Source organism: Solanum stenotomum, chromosome 3, assembly GCF_019186545.1.
Source record: "Solanum stenotomum isolate F172 chromosome 3, ASM1918654v1, whole genome shotgun sequence".
Lineage (NCBI taxonomy): Eukaryota > Viridiplantae > Streptophyta > Magnoliopsida > Solanales > Solanaceae > Solanum > Solanum stenotomum.
This window is the reverse complement of record NC_064284.1, coordinates 51,876,869-51,901,795: the sequence shown is the minus strand read 5'-3', so window position 1 is coordinate 51,901,795 and position 24,927 is coordinate 51,876,869. Positions and strand designations below refer to the sequence as shown.

The window sequence follows — 24,927 nt, the reverse complement described above, 5'->3', positions numbered from 1 at the left end:
GTGGTGTGTGTAATACACTCTCTCTTTTATTTGAAAAAAAACTTGACACATGGCATTCTACATGGATAAAATATTTCACTTTGACAAAAAATAAATAATAAACTATTAATATTAATTAAAAATAAATAATTAAAGTGTTACTATTCATAAAAAAAATATTTTTCTTATCCCCACTCCAACACCTCCTCCACGTACCCCCCCATAATCCCCCATCCATTTAAAAAAAATAATAATCTTAGTATAAAATATTTTTAAAAAATTCATACTTCACCCTCTCCCCTCCCAAAAAAAGCCACCCACTCATTCCCCCCCACCCCAAAAAAAATAATTTGATATTGTTTTATTTAAAAAAAAAAAAAAATTCTACTCCATCCTATTTAACCTTCTGCTCCTAATTTTTGTTTTTTTTTACATTTTTCTCATTTTGTGTTAGATATGTACATACATATATTTTTAGAAAACAAATTCTACTTTTGTACCAAATATAACATAAATAAGTAAAAAATTAAAAAATGTCTTGCGGCGGCAAGTAAAAAATATTTTCGATATGTATATATGTAACACCAAATGAGAAAAAAATTTGGAAGTGGAGGGTTAGGTGGGGTGGGTAGAATTATTTAAAAATAAAAATAAAATAATATCCAAATTAGTTTTTTTTTGCGGGGGGGAGGGGGGGGGGGGGGGGGGGAGATGAAGTAAACAAAAGTAAATTCTTTTATAAAAGAGAGATGTGTGTTTCTTAAACTAAAAAGTGATAGTTTAGGTATGAAACTCACACTCTCAATAGTTTAGGTATGAAACTCAAAAAACGAGTATAGTTTAGGTGTGTTTTTAAAACTTAACTCTTTTTTTTTTTAAATTTCAGATCTTCATATATAAAGTTAGTATATTTTAAAGTTTTACACTTTAACATTTTTTTTTCAAGGCTAATCATGTCAAGTTTTTAATAAAATACTAATTTTCTCTTAAACTTTTAATGGTTATTTAATTTTTTTAATTAACCTAAGTTTTGTTGGTAATCATTTTTAACGGATCTCAAAGAATGTCATACCCCTTCCCTTTAGGATAGATTAGAACCGTTACCTAGAGTTGCATAGGGTTAAGCATACCTTAATTTTAAATTAATTTAGCATCACTTTAGCAAAACAAGTGTCCTAATTAGCCTTTAGAAAATAAATATGTAGCGACTTCTTAAGTTAATTATTTAGGAATCATCAATATGTCGTATGCTATTTGACGCGAGTTAAAATGGGGTATAACATCAATTAGTAGATTAAACAAATCTCATAGTGTTAAAAACTAATTACATCCTAACCCCACTGTTTTCCAAATTATAAAACTTGGTGGAATCCGGATATATCTTGAAACGTCCCTATACATCGCATCCCGATTTCGGATACATCCCTCAATACCTTGATACATCGCGTCTCGATTTTGGATATATTACTCAACGTCCCAATACATCGCATACATCCCTATACATCACCTTAAGTGATATATTTGACCGATACATCGCGTAAAGTGATGTATTCTACCGATACATTGCGTAAAGTAACGTTTTGATACATCGCGTAAAGTGATGTATCCGACCGATACGGCCCGTAAAGTGATGTATCCTACTGATACATCATGTAAAGTAGGAATTTTTGTAATTTTTTTCAAATGATAAGAAATTTTAGAGAATATAATAAAATAAATTGTATATTTAGATTATTTTTCCTTTCAATTAATTATATATGAATGATCTATTTATTTGGACATGTTTTGTTCTTAGATTCAACTTAATAGGTTTAAGAAAAATGTTATTGTTGTAATTAGGTAAAATGTATAGTTCTAAAAAAATTGTAAACAAATGATGTTAACTTTAAGAACAAATATATTTAGTCATACTACAACAAAAGGTCACCAGTATAACATTTACATGTCACTTCGTATGTGGTTCATAAAAAAATGCCAGTGATTTTAAAAAAAAAAAAAACTCTAAGAAATTAGAATTGTCAGATTATTTTTAATGAATTTTTAATACAAATATGAATAAATTATATATCTTAAAATTTTAATAATTGATACATGCGATAATTTTTTTCCCTTGATTTTTTCAATCCTTTTAATGAAATTTTAAATTTCAATACAATGAAAATTTAAAATTAATTTGATCTCCTAAAAGCTTTCATAACTGATACAGATAAAGTAACTCATAGTTAAGTCATATAGAAAAAAATACTACAATTTTTAAGTGGGTTTATAATTTATAATTAAAAAAATAAGGAAAGTTTTTCAAAACAACAATATTTTAGCTTTTAATGGGACTCCTTAACAATAGTTTCACTATTTATTTAGTCAATATTTTAGTTTGTTAAGAGCTGAATTATGTATTTATTTTATTTTGATTAATTTGAAAGAATACAAATAATTAATAACAGAATAGAGAAAATCATGGAACAGAAAATTTCAAAAAAGGTAATTTTTTAAAAAATTTTAACATTAGTTACGTCTTTGAAAGAGCATATATTGCCATTTTTCTTACTAGCAATTTTTCCTTTGTTCTTAAGAATTTCAATTTTTTTTTTTGAAAACAGTAGTTTGTATTTTATATCTTATATAAGTGGAAATGTTGGAAAATTTCTAATGCCCTCTGTTTTGGATATTTAAATGTTTGAACTTCTTTGAATATGTGTTCATCCGAAATGTATTCGAATACCTAATGATATGTATAACTAATTTAAAATACAAAAAATATTGGTATTGATTTATGATGAATACAACTCTTTGGCATTCTAGTTCAAGTACAAAAATAAAGGCAGTTGTGAAGTATATATCAAAATATAAATACAAATTAGTTGTAAATGTATTCAAAATAAATTGTATTTATATTTCAATATCCAGTTTTGTTATATTATTATTTCACTTTAAATTTGCAGAAAGTATTTTCTGGCTCAGTTTTTATTTCAAATATCATGTTGTATTTCAATATCATTTTGTATATCAAACGCAGAATGAATACATATAATTTTGTATTCCCCTTCTTGTGATGTATTCGACGCAATTTTATATTTTATGTATTCATAAAAATTATATTGCTTTAGCCAAATAAAATACAAAATATATCTTACTAAGTTTGTATTTCAAATATTAAGTTGTATTTCAGTATTCACTACAACAAATGTGATATTTAGCTACGAAATTATTAGTTACGATATAAAATTCGTCACTAATTATTCACCTTTTGTGAAAAAAAATACATTTCGTATTTAAATGTATGTGCAACATACTTTTAGTGACGAAACGTACAATTTCGTAGCAAAGTTTTGTCTAGTAAAGTTTCCCACCAAAAAATAATTTGGCGCCATTTATTAAGTACAACTAGTGACAAATTTTAATTCATCAATGACACATTATTTTGTCGCTAATAATGTATCCAATTTGTGACAAAATTTTATTTGTCATAAAATTAGTTACAATTTTGGACACAAAAAATTTTCATCACAAAATATAAGTTGTTGCAATAGTGACAAAATAGAGTTCGTAGTTGAATGTTGTAAGCTTTTAGCCACAAAATTATATATTTAATAGTGACCTTAGTTTTCGTCTCTAATAATATAAGCAATTAGTGACGATTATTTTATTGTCTCTAATTAACCTGCGACTTAGTGACAATATAATTTTGTCACAAAATATACAATGTTTAAATAGGGACAATTTAAATTTTGTAGTTGAATAATTTAACCATTTATCACGATTTTTTAAAATTTAAATATAAAAATAATATTTGGCTACGCTTGAGTGCGGATCTATAGGGTAGTGAGAGAGTTCACCAATCTCCAAGACCACTTGATAAAAAATTACACAATATATTGATAATATTCTTTTAAATTTAGAAGTTGACTTAGTGATTTAGAGGGATCGAAATTCCCTTGAAGTTCCAAGTTGAAACATCAACCCATGAATAAAAGTAATACTAGTAAGATAGTGTATATTCACGACACACATAAACTGACATTGTTTGTGTTCATTGCAGACATGTATAACAATTTTTTGACAAAAATAAAATCAATGTCAGCCACTTGACAAAAGAGATGCATGTTATTAAAGACATCTCATAATGAATATTTAAAATAGATTAACAGCTCTAATAAATAAGGAACAAAAATATTTTCTGGGTAAATAATATTAACAAAAAATAATATGAATGAAAAGCCTCTACTACTTAAGCAAATATGTTTTCCAGGTCTTCTATAACCTCTAACATAGAAGAAATCGTCAATTATTGTAGTGACTACACCATTCTCGAGACATGACATGTAGACATCAGATTTGCACTAGAACGAACAACACAAAAATTTTAGTAAACCTTCACCAAAACCGCAGCAGAGCACCAACAATGCATCAAAATAGCTCCAAAAGTTCATCAAAATAACATTAGAATTGCACCTAAATAGTACTGACAATGAACCAAAATAGCTGGACGAAATTCACACTAATACAACACTATGGTTGCACCAACATAGCAGCAGAAAAGATCCAAAATTACACCAGAAAAGTATCAAAACAACATTTGAATTACACAAAAACAACAGCATCACAATAGCCTCTAAATCAGCATTAAACTTGCATCAACACCACCAGCAGAAAGCACTAGAACTGCACCAAAAACAGCAACAGAAAATCACTGTAACAACAGCAAAATAGCTCCAAAACTGCACGAGAAAAGCTCCAAAAATAGACTCCAAAATTGCACCAAAAGAGCAGCACCATATTCGCACTAAAACAACACAAAAATTGCACCAAACAGCACCAAATTCGCGCAAAAACTACACCAAAAAGAAAAGAAACTGAAACAATAGCAAAATATAGTCTTAGCGAGATTGCGCATAACTGTGAGGAGAACTTTAAGATTTGGAGACGAACTTCAAATCTTACCGGAGCTCCAGCGAACCATGATAATGAAAAACAAAGAGATGAGGAGTGTCTGGAGAATATTAACAGGAATGTGCAACAAAGAGATGTAGAGCAACAACCCAGCAATTCGAATGATGATAAATGGGACACTTCTGCAAAAATGCATATTGAGGATAGGGATGGAGGCTTGATGGGAAGAATAGTGGTTGCACCAGTTCACAGTGTGAACAATGCAATTGAAGCTTTTACTAGTTTCTCTTTTCAGGTTAATGCAAGGGAACATGATCACAATCAAACTATGGAGGAGATGCAGCAGGTTCAGGATGCACATCAAAACACACTACCTAGACAAGTTAATGACCCTAGCCTGATGGAGGAAGCCATTAATGTAATATGCAGGGTGTCTATGGAAATGCAACAACCAAAGTGTTAGAAAGTCAGCAAGCACCAACCAAGGAGTAGTCATGTATGATTTCTAAAACTACCCCTGTTAATCTTACTGATAAGGATAAAGGGAAAGCTCATTTGCATGATCATTCAAATGAGCATAACATTGTGCATAAAGAGCAGGAACAGGTCCAGACCAATGGTCAATCCCTCAGGTTCAATAATCAGCATTTGCAGCACAATACTCAAGTTTGGCAAGCTAAAGAGAAGCAGCAACACCTACCTAGTAGGACCAATGTTGATCAAACTCAATCAAGTAATGGCTATCCTAAAGTCTCTAGTAATTTTGACCATCAAATTTCTAGCCAAAGAAATAGAATTGTCCCTAAGCCTAGCCAACCTAATGAGAAACATGACCAGCCTGTTACCAGTGCTAACAAGAAGGAGCACATCCCTGAACCTGCCCCGTATACTATTGTCCAAACCTATGCTGCGAGACTTAGGCATAACCAATCCATAATTGATAACTCTGTCAAGCTTACCACTCCTGAGGTCACTACCAAACAGGGTCTACCTGCAGTGCTATTTGTAAAAAAAGAAGTATTGGGGCTTCTTGCTAAAGTATGCAAATACACTTTGATTGGGAAATTCACTCACACTATGCCTAAGGTGGAACTCATTAGAAAAAGTTTCATTCTACAGACTCAGTTATCGGGGGGGTCAAGATTGCTCATTACAATGCAAGGCATGTTTATATAGACTTAGATAATAATCTAGACTATAACACAGTCTGGACCAAGCAAAGGATGAACATAGCAGGCCAGCTGATGCGAATCCAAGACTGGACACCATCCTTTGAGCCTGAAGTTGAGACTCCAATTGTCCCTGTGTGGGTAACCTTACCTGACTTACCATGGCATTGCTATAACAAAGACTATGTGTCTGGTCTGCTTTTACCTGTTGGAAAGGTGTTGTACCTGGACTCAGCTTACATCCAAAAAACTAGGGGAAGTAAAGCTAAGGTGAAAGTCCAAATTGATCTTACAAAAAAGAGACCTCCTCATGTTTGGATGGGTTACATAGGAGAGGACATTACTGATGGAAGATGGCAAACTATTAAGTATGAGGATGTACCACCCTACTGCTTCCACTGCATGCACCAGGGACATATGGATTATGAGTGCAGCATTAAACAAAGGGACGAGGACCATAAAAGAAGAAGAGAATTAGAAGATGAAAGAAAGAACAAGAATGCTTTATTTTAGGTGCAGAGGTGCTTTCAAGAATGCTTAACAGACTTCATCAGAGTCAGAGATACAAAGGCTTTAAGATGGAGCCTAAAGGTCCTCAAATCAACCATCTGAGTTTTGCAGATGATGTGATCATATTCACCTCAAGGAATAAGGAGTCGATGCAGCTTATTATGAAAATATTGGGGGATTATGAAAGCACATCTGACCAGCTCATCAATAAGGAGAAAAGCCACTTCTTGGTACTTAGCAACGCTCCCAACAATATCATCAGCACCATTCAGGAGGTTACTGGATTCTCTCAGAAGGACAGTCCTATCTCTTACTTAGGTTGTCCATTATACATTGGAAGGCAGAGGATTATTTATTATTCCCATTTGGTTGACAAGGTGACTAAGAAGATTAGTGGATGGCATTCAAGGTTTCTTAGCTTTGGAGGGAAGATCACTCTAGTCAAGAATGTATTGCAATCCATTCCCATCCACACAATGGCTGCAGTATCCCCTCCTAACACCACCATCAAGTATATTGAATCAGTTATAGCTGATTTCTTCTGGGGAAGGGATAATGACAAAAGAAAATACCATTGGGCCTCTTTGGAAACTATGAGCTTACCTTGTGAAGAGGGGGGTGTTGAACTTAGAAGACTCACTGATATTTGTACTGCTCTTCAATTCAAACAGTGGTGGGTTTTTAGGTCTAAATCTTCTCTGTGGGGGAATTTTCTTAAAGCTAAATATTGCCAAAAGGCAAATCCAGTTGCCAAGAAACTTCATACAGGGCAGTCTCTAGCCTGGGGATATATGATGAAGTAGAAGCACAAGGTGGAGGAGCAGATTAAAGAAAACTCCAATAGAAGTCTAATGAAACAGAGGAAACAGTCAAACGAGTGCGAGCAATAGTTTGAAATTATTTTTTTAGCCAGACTCTAGCGAGGAAGAAGAAGAAGAAGGAGATGATGAGGAACAAGAATAATAGAATACATACCTGGAAGAAGAAGGAGAGACGCACTAGTCGTAGTCAATGAAAGGTAACCCCCTACAGTTATGAAGTTACATCACAAAATCAATGTCATCTTCATCATCTGTGTCACCATCTTCATCTTTATCAATACTTTTAGTGCCTTCAGTTCTATCAAGATCACTTATGTACTCATCTATAGTGTCGTCCTCTAGGTCAGAATCTTCAGTATTGTAACCAACTTCATGTTCTGTTTGAACCTTCAATTCAAATGCACTTGAATCCAAGGTAATTGAATCAACATCATCTCTATGTAATTGGATCGACATATCCTCAATAGAAACATCTATCATGTTACTTTCCATTGACACATCTTGATACACTTCATCAGTACTGTGTAATTCATCACTTTCCACCTTTGAATTTTGCATCTCTAGCACATCATATATATGTCTATCTTGAAATTTTTGCACAATTCGCCAATTTTTTCCTAATTTCGGATCACAAATATAAAATACTTGATTTGCTTGAGTAGCTAGTACAAAAGAATCATGTTCATACCAAAATCTATTTACATTTATACTGGTAAAATTTTTATCTTTCTGCATCCCAGTTTTTTTACGAAGATCAAACCACTTGCATTTAAATAGAACAACTCGATTGCCTTCTATATACTCTAACTCAATAATGTCAACTATAATACCATAAAAGTCAATCACTTCATTTTCATGATAGCCTTCAACAACTATGCCACTATTTTGACTTTTACGTAATTCATCACGACTTTGAATATGGTACCTAACACCATTAACAATACAACCAGGATATCTCCTTCCTCGAACATCAGGGCCCATTGCCAAAGGATATAACTTCTTGATAGACATTGAATTCTCCTTATTACACAAATGCATAATCTACGATGAAAAATTATTACATTCAATTAGTAAAGAAGAAAAAGTTAAACTTAAACACAACACAATTGTCATTTTAAAAATCACTTACTTTCCCTTTGAACCATAAAGAAAAATGTTCTCTATGTTTCTCTTCTATATTCACAACATCTTGGTTTAACAACTCATTTTTGTGTTCCCTACATAGGAAAAATGAATTTATGAGTAATTTAAAATAACAGAAAACCAATATAGATAAATAGGAAAACTTACTGTAGAAAAGGCTCTGCTTCTTCACAATTATTTAACACATACCACTGAGCCATATCAAGATCTTTCTTCGGTATTGCATCATATTCTCCTTTAAATGGTCTAACACTTTCAGAAAATATGTCCAGAACATGTTCCTCTTTGTTGCTAGATCCATCAACATTTCGATCTTCACGATTAAATCTAGTCTCAATGTTAGTAAGATACATAGAGCAAAATGTCAAACATTCATCAATAATATAACCTTCTGCAATAGAACCTTCTGGTCGCGCCTTGTTTCGCACATAACGCTTAAGCTTACACAAAAATCTCTCAATTTTGTACATCCAACGATACTGTACTGGTCCCCCATACATAGCTTCTCGTGGTAAATGTACAGCCAAATGTACCATAATATCAAAAAAAGCAGGTGGAAAGATCATCTCAAGCTTGCATAATATAATAACTATATCCCTTTCAAGTTGTTCTAGGTCATCTCGTTTCAATGTCTTACAACACAACCGTTGAAAGAAATGACCTAACTCAATCAATGCTAAAGAGACATCTTTATTTCCAAATCCACGAATAGCTATAGGTAGCAATCGTTGTAGCAAAACATGATAATCATGACTTTTGAGTTTAGCTAACTTAACACCATCTGCACTTACACACCTTGAGATATTTGAAGCATAACCATCAGGAAATTTAACACATTTCAAAAATTCCCCAAATTCTCTTTTCTCTTTTTCTGACATGTTATAACAAGCAGATGGCATTGTATAACTAGAATCATCATGTTGCAACCATAGTTCCTTTCTTATGTTCATATCCTTAAGATCTTCTCTTGCTTTCTCTGTGTCTTTAGTTTTCCTGTCAATATTTAGTAATGTCCCCAAAATACTCTCACAAATGTTCTTTTCTATGTGCATGACATCTAAATTATGCCGCAACTTCAAGCTCTTCCAGTATGGTAACTCAAAGAAAATACTTTTCCTCACCCAATTCAACTCTATAGGAAGACGCTTTTTTTTCTTATTATTTGAGTGTTTTCCTGGTCTATAAGTACTGAGGAGATCCAATTGTTGTAAGACATCATCTCCTGAGAGCTCTTTTGGTTTCAATCTTTTTTCTACCTTCCCATCAAACTTCATGCTTCTTCTCCATGCGTGGCTAGGTTTAAGATACCGACGGTGACCCATGTAACAAATTTTACTTCTTACCTTTTGTGACAGTGCATCCTTATTGCAAGTAGGGCATGCCATGTATCCTTTAGTACTCCATCCAGATAAATTAGCTAATACAAAAGAAATAATATATGTTAGCTATTACAGTTATGTGTTCCAGTTATGTGTTCCCCTGTTATTAAATTTATGTTTGTAGCTCTTCTTAAACAAGAAGAGTATCGTAGATTAGAAACATATAAATAATGGGAACAAAAATATGTCCAAATGCTAATAAATAAATAGGAAACAATCAAAGTTTGTCAACCTAACTACTTAAATTAGTTGAGGTGAGGCTTACTTATTTGGGTTGATAAAAAAACTGAAGAGTTATCCTATCATTACTCCTTACATTTCTATGAAATGTGATAAATCAGGAGAGCCGTTACAGCTTGATATGAAGAAGTTTTAGGCTGGAGATGATTTAGATATATTGAACAATAAGAAATATAAACACTTACCATAAGCTGGAAAGTCATTTATGGTCCATAAAACAGCAGCATGCATCTTGAAGCACTCCCCTGTGGAAGCATCAAATGTCTCTACACCATCACTCCATAACTCTTTCAATTCATCAACCAAAGGCCTCAAGTAAACATCAATATCCTTTCCAGGTGCTTGAGGACCAGGAATAAGTAGTGACATCATCATAAATGGATCAGTAAAGCATTTCCATGGAGGAAGATTATAAGGAAATAAAATTACAGGCCACATGCTATAGTTTGTGCTCATATTCCCAAATGGGTTGAAACCATCAGTTGCGAGGCCAAGTCTAATATTACGTGGTTCTTGTGCAAACCACGTATGATTCTTATCAAACTCTTTCCAAGCTTCAGAATCAACTGGATGTCTTAACACATTCGTCTCATCAAGATATGTTTCTTTATGCCACCTCATGTCAATGCTTGTTTTTTTTGACATATATAATCTTTGAAGTCTCGGCTTTAAGGGAAAATATCGTAAGACTTTATGAGGAATCTTTTTACCCTTTCCCTTTATAATTTTCCACCTTGAAGTACCACATTGTGGACATTCTTGTCTATCTTTAAATTCACCCCAATAAAGCACACAATCATATTTACAAGCATGAATCGAAATGTATCCTAATCCCAAACCTTGTAGCATGTTTTTAGCATCATAATGCGACTTAGGAAGTGTCTCGCCATTAGGCAATGCATCTCGTAGCAACTCTAACAACATATTAAATGACTTGTTGCTCCACTGATTGTACACTTTCAAGTGGAGCAATTTCACAACAAATGAAAGCTTTGAGAATTTTTTGCATCCCGGGTACAACTCACATTCAGCTTCTTTCAACAATTTTTCAAACTTCTTTGCTTTGCTCTCGCTCAAATTATCACATCCATTGTTACTGGATGTTGTCTCCTGATTGGCTTGTGATTTTCCACTGATTTCTTCTAACATGTCATGTATTTCATTATGGCTGGCATTTTCTTCATTTATCCATTCCTCATTTTCATCTTCATTATCAATTGCTTCATCATTATCTCTCATTTGTGATTGTTCCCCATGGTATATCCATTGCACGTAATCTTTCATAATTCCTTTCAACAACAAGTCATCATATACTACATCTTGTGTTTGAAAATTTATATTTAAACAATCTTGGCAGGGACATCGAATTTTAGTATTTCGATCAAAGTGAGTTCGGATAAGTTTCATAAAAGATTGGACACCCTCTACATATCTTTTAGAGAACTTTGGTTCATGCATCCATCCTTTATCCATGATAAACTGCACAAACATATAACCAAATAATAATTAAATACTATAAAAAAAACTGACTTCACAAGGTAATATTAATTTTAAGCTCTTCGTAGGTCTTCCGAAAACACAATAGATGCCACAACAATCAAACTGTTGTTAAGCCTAGCAACTGCCGATGCTTGAGCTATATGACTAAGTAGTATAAAACCTACTTGACTACCTAAAACTCACTCCCAATCAACTCCTAAAATCACTCGGTAAATCAGACTTCATTAGTGAACAAAATCATCTCTCAGACAATCTGTCGAACATATTGCAGGCATCCTAATGTAAGCTTTGTTTTGGCAACAATGAACGGGTGTTCAACCCTTCTGAAAAGTTTAGAACTTTAGTTTATATTTTAGAATAGCATTCACAATAATCCCTATTCATAGGGACTCATAAACTGTGCCACTAATAAAGCACATAATTCACGTAACTTTGCACAAATATGGGCTTGAAGCCTGAAGGGGATATGGGATGGTTCTGATAACAAACAAGAGAGAGAAGAAACATAGAACCTTACCTGAATATATACTAGCGAGGTGGAGGTATGACCCAAAAGATCGGCCACAAGTCCCACAACTATTGCATAGGAGAATCGTGAGAGCTAAACAGATGGGAAAGATGGGTATCTTTTGTTTTGGATGAGAAATAATAAGAGTAGATGTTGGGTTGTTTTGAAATCAGAGTGTAAAAAACTAATCAATTTTAGCTCATTTATCAATAAAAAGTAATGAATCATTTATATATTTGACTCATCTAATGACTTTTCTTTTTGTTCCCCTAAATTTTATTTCTTATCAACTTTATTCACTTGATTAAATATTTTTTATATATAAAGAAAATTATATTTTTGCCTGATCTGTTATTTTTTTTCTGTCCGAGTCGAGTTCGAGCTCAGAATCCATCGATTTAAAGAACCAACTCCTGCACCCCGTTCACTGCCGTGAAACAGATGATCTTCGTCCCTTTACGTTTATTTCTATTATTGTCTCTGTGAAAGAGTTATGTCTATTGTAAGAATAAATCATGTAATTAGTGGAGTTGTAAGCATAAGTTTTCTTCCAAATATTTAGTAATTGTTGAGTAAGATTGTCAAGTGGTCGTGGTTTGATCTCATTCTTGTCATAAATATACTTCTTTGTAGTTGAATACGAGGAATTTGAAGTATAGCTTGTGCCAAAAATACATGTATTATGATTTAGCTAGTTAATTTTAGTTGGTTCAAAAGTCTTAATCGCTAAATGAGTATTTTGTTTGGTGCTTGCATAATGTCACTCCTCGTGTGTTTCTACCATAAAAAGTTAGCGTAACACTCCAAATATTGACATTTATCTTAGGGAGTATATATATCATTGGACAAAATTCCCTTTTTCAAAACTTGACCCGACTTCAGCTATTCATGCCCAGAATGGCGCCTTGCATCCAAATCGTGTGAAAATAGCTCCTCTCACAAAATAATTTTTTAAATAATTTTGTACACCTTTTGTATTACGTGGAACACTCCCTGACTCCACTTAGTAGAGGCACGTGGGTGGTGATTGGAGGCCACATAGGCTAAAAAGGCGTACAAAATTTCAAAAAAATGGGTTCGAGGGGGGTAATAGGACCTTAGTATAGTTAAGGTGTGTCTCTGAGATTTCGGTCATATAGTGTAGGGGTACTTGTGCCTTATCCCACAATACTAACATCAAAGAACAGATGAACATTGTACCATACCATTTTAATTTGGTATGATATTGATATAGGATTTTAATTTGGATCAATGCCTTGTGGCGTGTAAATTACAATATGTTATTTTAAATTTCTATAAAGTAATTCTTTGTAAAGAATTGTTTTTATTATAATGGCAAGATAGTTAAATTTATTTTTAAAATGTTAATATTTATTATTTTTTAAAAAAAAACATGTGGAATGTCAAATATCGTACTAATTGGAATATATTTTAAGATATTCCAATCAGGCCAATAATGACGGGATGATCACGCACTGGACTTCCACATATTTCAACTATTAAATTATTTTACATCTTATAGCGTACAGATTTACAACCTTGTAATTGCTTCTAAATTTATCTTTAAACATAAGTAGGTGTGAGAATTTATTTTTTTCTTTTCTTTTTTCTCCTCTTTTTATATATATATTTCAAATAAGCTTTTAGGATATATAGCTTAATTTCCTTCAGCAGAAAACAGAGCGTAACAGTACTCCTACCACTTCTCAACCTTTCCACTTCCCAAGTTTTTGGGATTACCGCCCCAACTCTTAAAATTTCTTTTTTGATTCCGCCAAAACAGAACCATCGATCTTTGGGGTAAAAAATGCAAAAAACAAATGCGTTTTGGCGCTTAATTTCTGAAATTTTTGGCTCCAAAATTTATTTTAGAAGAATGTATATATATACATATGTGACAAATGAAAAGCTAACTCATGACTGAAGTTAGATTTCCGCGCGACCTTGAAGAAACGTACCTGCAGGTATGAATAATTCCTCTGAAAAAACAGAGAACAAGAAAACTGAAATTCAAAGTAAATTATTTGTGTGAATCGCTTAAACTTGTCACAAAAGAGCTACTAGACATACATGAAATTATGCTCTGCAACTTTGTATTGATTGAAAATAGGATCAATGTAGTGCAGTTCATTGTTTCTTCAAAACCATAGAAGCAAATTACAAACACACATTATATAGTTCATTGAATCGTGTTAGCTGTTTCAAACTATTTTCCAATTAAGTTTTTACCATGATTTAACTATTGTGTTAGTTGTTTTAAAGTCGTGTTTGAAAAGGAAGAAACTCCCATAGAGTTCCGGATAGAGGATGAGCACCTAATGGTGATCTTTATCTTTCCCTTACCATCTTTTCCCATAAGAATGAACAGAGTACGTAACATTAGTTATGTATGCCATGTTATATATATATATATGTTTATTTGATTTCAAATAAAATTAGTGTCGATTTAGTTTTCTTATGGCTATTCTATTATCGATTACTTGGTTTTGCTGTGAGTCTTAGTTTAGAGGGAATGGTCTGTTTTAAGCCTGAAAATAGTCGAAGAACATTAGTTCTTCCCTTTGATTTTTCATCACTATATTTCTTTATAATGATTTAAGCTCAATGAAATCAGTTGATGTGCTTTAAGATTTTGTATTTTGTTATGTCGATTAGTTGTTAAATTCTATGTTGCTCGCGTTTCTTTGTGCATCTAAGCAATCACTAGTTTAGTTCTACATGATCACTTCTTAGTTTTTTTATTTCAGATTTTAGAGGTCTGCAATAAACTTGATTCAATGTAGTTATTCTTTTGTAGAGTATAAGATTTTAATTTTACAAAGAACTCTTTGGACAATCTTCAAAGTCATTACATATAGAGTAGCTCTTGAGAAAAGTTGAACTATCAGTTCTCTCCATCTCCATTGATCTGCCTCATGAATTTCTCAGCCAATATCTCATATATTTCCATTATCTTCTCGTCGTAACAAAGCGCCTTGCCAGCCTCAATACTTGAACGTTGTGTCGAATTTGCATTATTGGAAAGACTCAAAACATCATCTAATCCAAAATAGTGTTTGTTTTTTCCAGTGAAGGAGACACTAAACTCACCGACACAATCACTTTGTCTGGAATGAGAGTTGGTAATTTGTGTTATTATAAGAATTACCATGAGTAGGATCCTCATAAAAACTGTGATTGACCAGAACAGTGTTATTATTAATGTTGTAGAAATTTCTCATATCTTCATGTTGCAAACACTTCTCACAACTGCCTGTAAATCCCAGTTGAATGTAAAATCTCCAGACCTGTATAATAGAGAGACATATCAAAACATAAAATGTTCATAATTATCATTTGTTGTGCATATGCCATGATCTTTTACAGGGATATAAGAAACGTCATGGCTCCAGGAGGACGTGTCTATAAGCAAAAAACACTTACTGGACAAACTGTTTCATCTGCTCAATCTGCCGATGAGTCAAATAAATGTACTCGTGCTACTGCAACAGGTAATACGAATTCTTGTATAAATCCACACATAGCTATTAGTTACTTTTCAGGTTTGAAGCCAAAACTTAAACAACTAAAGCTTTTAGTTATGTAAAACTTTAATCATAATATTCTTAATTGAATCTGGAAATACTAAAATGTATACACAAGTATATTACAATTAAGATATTATTTCAAACTAACCTTTTCTTAATCAGATGATACAGCAAGATTTAAGAGGGGTCGAGGAAAAACAAGGGGAAAAGGTCTTGAAAAAATGAAGAGGGCTTTGGGGAAAAAGATGGTGATAGAGATCCCAGCTGGAAAAGGGAGACCTATTAAGGCAGTTCAATCAGCAAAACTCTCAAATGAATTGGGGATAATTGCACGAAATTTTCTTGCGCTTCCAAATAAGTGGAAGGAACTCACTGTAGAGGAAAAAGATGTTGCGCTTATTAGATGTCATGTAAGATTTCTATTTTTGTTATTTTTCTTAAATTGTAATAAGTGTTTCATCTTCTTATATGTTATAGGGATTTTGATTTTTATGTGTGTTTTGTTTAAAACCTCTTTTTAGGAGAAGTTTGAAATTAACTTAGACGAGCATTACGTCAAAGATAGTTGTGAGGATATTCTCAAAAATAGAAGTCGGCAGTGGCGCTATAAATTGAAAAAGATGTTTGAAAGTGCACTCTCCGAAGAAGTTGCTCGTAAAATTGAAGTGCCAGAACTAACCCCGAAAAATTGGAATAGGCTTTGTGATATGTGGTCGAATCCAGAGCATAAGGTGATCAATATTCAAATATATATATATATACTTTATTTGTTTAAGTGTAATTTGATCTACTTATATTTCTATTTTCATGGTAGAAACGATGTCAAGTAAACAAGGTCAATCGATCTAAACTTAAATATAGCCATTTTATGGGGTCAAAAGCATTTGTAGCTGCTCGTGCTGAAATGGTAAGTTAAACAATATTTTTTTTACTAATGCTTCAACTTCTCTTTTTTTTGGTAAGTAAACATTTTATTTACCAAGTAAACGTTACAAAGCAAAATTAGCCGGTATGGACATAAGCTCCATCCTTGCTAAACCAACATTTCATCTGCTAGCTATGTCTATGGATAATTATTCAAATTGCATAATCTAGTAGCTATGCTAGGATACCTTATACCTCTCCCATGAATGTCTTGAATTATCTGTCTGATCAAGAAACCTGTTGCCTGCTGCTTTTGTTGAAATATTTTGGCATTACGCTCTAACCATATATGATAAATGGTGCTGGCCATTGCCATTCTATACACAAGTGTCCTACTGCTTTTTCCTTTCATGTATTTTACTGCTCATTGTATCTCATTAATCCAGTTCACTGCACTTTTTGTTATGCCTTGCCACTGTAGTATACCCCTGCACACCTCTGCTGCATATTCACATTGAAAGAAAATATGGTCATGATCTTCATCCACTAGTTGACATAAGGTACAAGTTAGCACTTGCAGAACTCCCCATTTTGCCAATCTGTCTTTTGTTACAAGTCTTCCATTCACTGCCAGATACATGATGAATAACCATTTAGGAGCTCCAAAGTTTGTCCAAACTAGTGATCTCTACTCTACCTTCTCATTTGTACCTCTCATCTGCCAATAGATATTACTAATGTCGTAATGTGTCATGTTTCTTATGTCTTCCTCAGTGAACCCTGCCTCTTGTAAATGTTTTGCCGCCTTCAGAATCCTGTGTACCACCCAAGAAGTTTGTTGAGCCTGTATGTTCCAAACACCTGTTTTCCCATAGTAACTATGTATCCAGACAACCCATAACTTGTCTTTTTTCTGGCATAAGTTCCACAACAACTTACCTATTGCTGCTTTGTTCCATGTATGTATATCAAGAAAATTCATTCCACCACTTGCTTTTGGCCAACACAATTTGTCCCATGCAACTAATGCTTTCCTGGATGTCCCTGTCCATAAGAATCTTCTGCACATATTCTCCACTGCTTGAATAACTTTCTTTGGAAGAGCAAAAATCTGAGCCCAAAACATTTGAAATACATACAAAACACTCTTGATGAGTTGAGCTCTACCTGCATATAATAAGAACTTTGTTGTCCAACTTGTGATCCTACTCAGCATCCTGTCCATAACAGGTTTTAGCCTTGTAGTAATGACTTTAGCTATGATTTTATATAATGTTGAGCAGCATGATATAGGTCTGTACTCACTGATTTTGGTTGGATTCTGCACATTAGGAATGAGGGTTACATTTGTACAATTGCTTGCCTTGTACATTTCCCTTGTATTAAAGAATCCTAGAACAGCTTTAACTATCTCCTCCCCCACCACTGGCCAAGCTTTCTTGAAAAAAAACAGCATTAAGCCCATCCTTCCCCGGTGCTTTAAGATCACTTATCCCCTGCAGAGCAGATTCCACTTCCTTCCTTGTAACTGGAGCTGCTAATTTCAGTTGTTGCTCTCTATTAAGCTTTCCACCTTCCTTCATTATTTCTCAACTTCTCTTTTAATTGGAGTAAAAGTAAACATATATCAGAAAGCAGTTAAGCAGCTCTTCCAGCTTAAGAAGTCGATGTTTCATGACCATATGAATTTGCTTGTGTCTACTTACAGCTTCTTTTGTCCAAGATTTGCATATGTTGCCCAAGAATAAGGTTTCACTGTCTTGACTGGGGAAACACCACATTTCTTGCCATTCACCTGGAAGTTGGTATGTTAGGACACAAACTTTATCAAGTAATGAACATCTCTGATAGCTACAGAATCAAGAGAGTACCACTGGATTTTTCAGCTCAATACAAGCTCGTTTAGCTTGTTCCACTGTTGCAAATTAAAACGCAGGAATGCAAATCCTTTATTCTTCTTTGTCTGAGGATTCATCAAGAGTTTCACTTCCGTTACCTCACCAACTTGACTGAAAATTTTCCTGAGGTCATCCTCAACAGCATCCTTGTCCAAGCCACCAATATAAATTTCGAATTCCTTCCTCTTAAGTCTTTCTTTAGCAACTTCATGATGTTCTGCATCCTCAATTGCATCGACCATCTCAGCATGCTCATGCTCATGCTCCTCCCCTGATGCATGCTCATTCATGAACATCTCTCATTGTTGTCTGTACGCCCATGCTTACTACAATAAGTTTTTAAATTTATTTTGTAGGGTGACACAACATCTGAAGGGGTCGAACCTGATAGAATTGAGTTCTACAAAAATACACATTACTCAAATGAAAAAGGCTGGGCATCTGAAGAAGCTGAGACTAACTATGTGAGAAGCAAATTTTCTAGTCGTATTCAAAATGATTTATTTGTTATTATAATAAGTTTAAATAATTTGAATTATATGTTTTGTAGAACAACATGATTGATTTGAAAGCTCTATATACTTCGGGAGAGTCTTCCATGACTATTGATGAAATTGTGGATGCTATACTCGGCAAAAAGTCGGGCTACATAAAAGGTCTCGGTTATGGTCCAAAACCTAATACTAATCGAGCAACACAAAGGAGAACAACAAAGTTAGAAGACTCCCTTAGAAAGACGAAGGAGGAAGCTGCTACTGTCCAACTTGGTCTGCAGAAACGATTGGATGCAGCTGAAGTTGTTGTAGAAAATCAGCAGTCTCAGATAGAAACATTAACTTCACAATTAGATACTCTATCGGCACGTCAAGATGATATTATGAAATAGCTGCAACATTTCATGAGCTTATCCCGATCAAGGTTAGAATTTAGTTTTGTCGTATCTTAGTCTTATTCTTGGCATTTTCCTTTTGTCGAACTGGAATACACCTTTAACTTCATTAAAATATGTGAAAAGACTGGTAGCAGATGCTTTATCCATGAAATGAGTCTTATTTATAGATTTTTAGCACCTAACTTTGTTTCCTTTTCATGATTTAGTGATGATCACTGATTCTTATCAAGTTATCCATTAAGGTACATTTAATAACCTCATAACTTTATAGTTTGTCCGTATCATGATATCATCAAGTATGAAATAACATCTTAGATTTTCTTTCTCTATTTTACACAGGTTGTGGAAGGTGGAAATCAAGATTAGGTGCGAAAGAAGTGCTTTTGCAATGATATCTCTTGAAGCTGCCTCTATATTTTTATCCTTGTTTTGTTAATGTTTAGCATATCTTAGTTATACTTTAAAGTTGGATAAACGTTACATAATATTAGTTTTTCTTCGAGGAGTATGTAGTGAATATCATTTCGATCTCATTTTCTATTTGTTCTTCATTCTAGTACTATATATAACAGTGTGCAGCTTATTATTATTATTATTATTATCTTTCTTTCTTTAGTATGTTTTTTTTAAAAATTGTATATTTATTATTATGGAACAAACTAGTTTATGAATTTTAAGATATTAATGTATTATTTAAAAAATATAAATTTTCTATAAATTATCAAATTTACAAAACCTAGTTAAATACAAATGGAAAATAGTATTAGTACGAATGGCTAATGACAAAACATTTTGTCCTTAAAAGCATAACTTTTAGCGACGACTCTATAATATTTTTTAAGACGGTCATGTTTTCATCATAAAAGTGTAACATTTGGTGACAAGAATATCTTTTGTCCCAAAATAGCCTACTTATTACCTACGAATTGACTTTGTATTTTATGACAATTATGATCGTCTCTAGCTATGACATTCTATAGTGACAATTTTGTTTTGTGAGTAAAAAGAAATATTTTTAGTGACGACCTAATCGTTTTCAACTACAAAACTATAAGAAAATTAAACTTGTCACTAATTTATACATTTAGGGACAAAAAGATAATTTGTATGTAAAGGGCAGTTTTTTGTGACGGAATAATGCTTGTTCAACGACGAAATACATTTATATTTAGAGACAAATGACGTTGTCACTAATTATATAATACAATAGGTGACACATCAGTTTCGTCGGCATTAATAACCTTTTTAGTGACGAAAAGCTACCATTGTCTACAAAAAAATATAATTTCTATGATGAACAAGTTTGTCATAGATACTATACATTTGGGGACGAAAAATATTTTCGTAGTAAAATAGAACTATAATTAGTGACGAATAACTAAGTTGTGCCTGTATACATTTGGTGACATATGATTTAGGGACGACTGCTTGACGATTTTTTTTTCATCACGAAAGTTTTTTGGTGACGAAATATGTGCTTTAGGTGACAAAATTATTCGTAACTGAAAATCAAATTTGTTGTAGTGATTATTTTGTATTTCAAACGAAAAAATGAATACCAATAAGTTTCTATTTCCCTTCTTATAATGTATTCGTCACAATTCTATAAATTATGTATTCAATCATAATATATAGAATTGTGACGAATACATTATATACCTATTTGAATGACTACAAACTAAAAAATAAATACAATGTTTTAAAATAAAAATACAAATGATGAGTAAAAGAAAAACAATTGACAAATAAAAATTAATATGAATACAATTCTGGTATGAATACAATTCTGCAACCTTCTCCTTCTCCTCCTCCTCCTTCTTCTATGTTCTTTATTCCGAATTTTTTCATCAAAACCAAATCTGAATCCGTATTCACTTGTGCATTAGTAACCCTATAAGCAAAATTCGAAATTATTAACTATGAATGTATAAAAAAATTAAACAATATATGATGTATGGGTGCTAATGTAGATTACTACAATCTACTAAATCTCAAATATGAAAACAAAATAAAAAAAAAATCGAACAATAGTGTTTAAAAGTCGAAAAATCTGAAATACGTAAAAGAGGAAAATCTCAAAAAATACTTAATGAATCTGAAAACAAACTCACAAAAAAACGAACAATAATGTTTAAAAGTTGAAAAATTCAAAATACAAAATACTTGGTGAATATGAAAACACCAAATCTAAAATCCTAAGAACAAATTTCAAAATTATCAAATATAAATGTATTAAAAATCAAACAAAATAAACATATGAATGAATTTGTAGATTCTAATAAATCTGAAATTTTAAAATGAAATCACAAAAAAATCGAAAAAAAATTGTTTAAAGGCTAAAATTCTGAAATACATAAATATTAGATGAATATCTAAACAAACTCGCATAAAAATTGAAAAAATTGACGGAAAATCCGTAAAATATACAATCCAATATATACCACCATAATTGGTGATTTTGAAAACAAATCAAAATAAATCTACATAAATAATCAAAATTACCTTTACCAATTGAGAAATTTCTTGAATTAATATAGAGATTTTTTATCCAATGAGAAATTCCTTGAATTAATATAGAGATTTTGTTGAAGAATCTATAAGAACTTTGAATAATTTGTGTTTCTAGGTTAGCAGAAAAACGTGAAGAAAGAGAAACTGTGAAAGGTGGGGAGAAATAAATTCTTTAACTGAGAAACGTGTAAGATGTGGAAAGAATATTAATGGGTAGTTTTGTATTTGTTTTTTATTTTTAATCGGTTATTTGTTAGAATATGGTCCAATGATGGACTCATTTGATAATTAAAAGGAAATATAAATAATAAAATCTGGATCAAATTATTTTTGAAAATATTGACATTTTGACATTTTAAATAAATATTTTAAAGTGTAGTTGTTTTGACTAATTATGTTAGGTATTATGACTAAATAGCTAATTTTTCCAAAAAGGAAAAAATAATAATATATTATTAGTGCAATATTGAATATAGATATATAATACTTCATCCATTTCTTTTTATATGTCACCTTTTTAAATTGCACTTGCATTAATAAATTTAGTAACTTTAGCCTTTTACCCTTTTTAATCTTTTTTTCTTAAGTCAACTTTTCAAATAAATGATAAATATTCTAGATTTCAAAAAGTAAAATGCATTTGGAATGACAACTGACAAGTATGAAGAGAGTAATTAATCAATGTATGACGTACTCCAATGAATATTAATTACTTATTAGTTTTCCTAGGTTGGTCAAAACATATATTTTCAAGACTAATTAACTACTCTATCAAGCGTATAATAGGAAGAATATGATAATTTATGCATTGATTTTATGAAATGACAAGTATTATGGTCCAACTATTTATAGAAAGGGATGACATATAAAAAGAACGGAGAGAGTAGGTTGTTAGTTGTTTTTTTCCCCTTTTTATCATATTAAGCAAATTTGTTTTGATTATAAAAACATGAAGTATTCTTTTTTGTAGTGTCTGATATTTGAATGTTGAAAGTTACGATGGCAATGAAAAGTATGAGTTTTAACATATAATTCGTTTTCCCCACAAGTTAAAAAATTTTAAAAGCAAATTTGACTCAATTAAATTTCAAAGTGAATATTGAACCCTGAAAGTCAAATTATAACACATGAATTTTCTAGACAAATTTATCACTTTTAAATTTTGTTTTTTTTTTCTTTCTTTGTCCTTTTGCCATATGGGGAATTATAACAATTAATATTTTCATTGAATTTCCTTCACTCCCAACCAACTTTAACATCTTTATAATTTGGGAGTCATGAAGCAAAATTAAAACACAATAATATCTTTCCATATATCATGGCTTCAATTTTCTTACAAGTTGTTGCACTACTTGTAGTGCTATACATTATTCAAGTATTACACAATAAATTCATGAAAAAGAATAAAAAAATCCCTCCAGGCCCAAAAGGGCTTCCAATTATAGGAAATCTCGATATGATTGGGAAAAATGTCCACCAAGAGCTACATCAAATAGCCAAAAAATATGGTCCCATAATGAGCATGCGATTTGGTCTAGTTCCTATAATTGTTGCTTCATCTCCTCATGCTCCTGAACAATTCTTGAAAAAACATGATCTTATTTTTGCGAGTCGACCAAAGAATAGAGTTGCTCAATTGTCATGTACAATCAGAGAAATTTGACGTTTGCAAAATATGGACCTTATTGGAGAAATATGCGAAAATTGTGTACGTTAGAATTGCTTAGTACTCTCAAGATCAATTCGTTTCAATCCATGAGAAAGCAAGAAGATAGAAATTTTGTGACTTTTATCTATCGAGCAGCTACTAGTGGTGTTGAAGTTGATATTAGTGCCATGAGGATTGGGGATTCTAGTAGCGAGCAGTCAGATGCTATGGCCGGTACGCCTCCATTGACTCAATGTTTTGTGCATCCTGATGCATCACCTTCATCTACAGCTAGACCTAGTGCTACACCATATTATGAGATGCCTGCTTTAGCTCCTGGCCAAAAGGACAGACTTGGTAGAGTCATGATTGAGTCGGATGGATCATCGTAAGTTTGTTTTGATATTTATTTGTTAGTTTATTTTATTTATTTCTTATACTTTAATATATTATTCATGAACTAACATATTTATTATGTGTTTTGCAGGTGACATCCTGTAAAGGATACTGCCCGGGATTTAAAAGACTGTGTTAGAAGACTTTATACACATGCTTATTACTCTTGGAGCAAGATTCCAAACACTATACACCAGGCGATGTTTAATGAATTTAAGGTATATATTTTTTAGTTAAGTTTAATTACTTTACTTTTTTTTTACTATCGATTCAATTAATGTTATTCAATTTTTTTTCAGACTATGTGTACTTGGGAGCCGAGGTACAATTTGGTCATTACGACCACATTTGAGAGGAGGGCATCCGCCAGACTGTCTAGCTGGCTAAAGAAAGTTCGGGATAGTGGTGAACGTTCGGATTGGATGTTGCCTCATGTTTTTGATGAATTGGGTCTGTATTGGAACACAAACAAGTTTAAGGCAATGTCAGAACAAGCCAAAAAGGCAAGAGGCAATCTTAAGAGTGGCTCGTTGCACACCGGAGGTGCAAAGACCGTTGGAACAATTGCAAGAGAGATCTAATTCAAACTTTTAAATAAATAATTAGTTGATTCATATATATCGTTATAAACTTCAGTTTTTATTTATCGGAAAAAGAATTGGGATGCACTCCCATGGGATCGGAGGTTTTACTCATGTAAGGAAGAAAGAAAAATGAGTCGGATCCGGATGTGTAGGTGGAGGAAAGGGACGGACGAACGAACTTTTGTAAGTTATTTAATATAAATAATATATATTAATAGTGAATATATTTATGATATGTATATATATTGATGTCAATTTTTATATTTAATATGCAAAATGACTTTCATCAGTATGTCACTGAGAATCTAGATAGTACGGTTGAAATGACACCTAAACTGTCCACCCAGATTTGGAAAGAAAAAGTGGTAGGGGGGACACACAAGGGTAGAGTCTATGGTCTAGGCTCTCGAAATGATGTAAGACAACTCCAGTCAAGCTTAGAAGGTGTTGGATCATCACGTCAAGCCG

General features: G+C 32.5%; 2 protein-coding genes across 2 annotated transcripts; one reads left to right on the top strand and one right to left on the bottom strand.

Moving 5' to 3' along the window:
- Positions 1-7,588: 7,588 nt before the first annotated feature.
- LOC125859028 (uncharacterized) lies at positions 7,589-11,607 on the bottom strand. Its single transcript, XM_049538780.1, has 4 exons — positions 10,317-11,607; positions 8,660-9,929; positions 8,499-8,586; positions 7,589-8,410 (listed from the first exon to the last, which is right to left on the bottom strand). Exons 1-4 carry the CDS (start codon positions 11,602-11,604, stop codon positions 7,589-7,591), a joined length of 3,468 nt encoding a protein of 1,155 aa, XP_049394737.1. The 5' UTR covers positions 11,605-11,607.
- Positions 11,608-18,789: 7,182 nt separating this feature from the next.
- On the top strand, positions 18,790-19,314 carry LOC125859027 (uncharacterized). The gene is made up of 2 exons (XM_049538779.1): positions 18,790-18,892; positions 18,979-19,314. The coding sequence occupies exon 2, from the start codon at positions 18,985-18,987 to the stop codon at positions 19,312-19,314; it is 330 nt and encodes a 109-aa protein (XP_049394736.1). The 5' UTR covers positions 18,790-18,892; positions 18,979-18,984.
- The last annotated feature ends 5,613 nt before the right edge of the window (positions 19,315-24,927 follow it).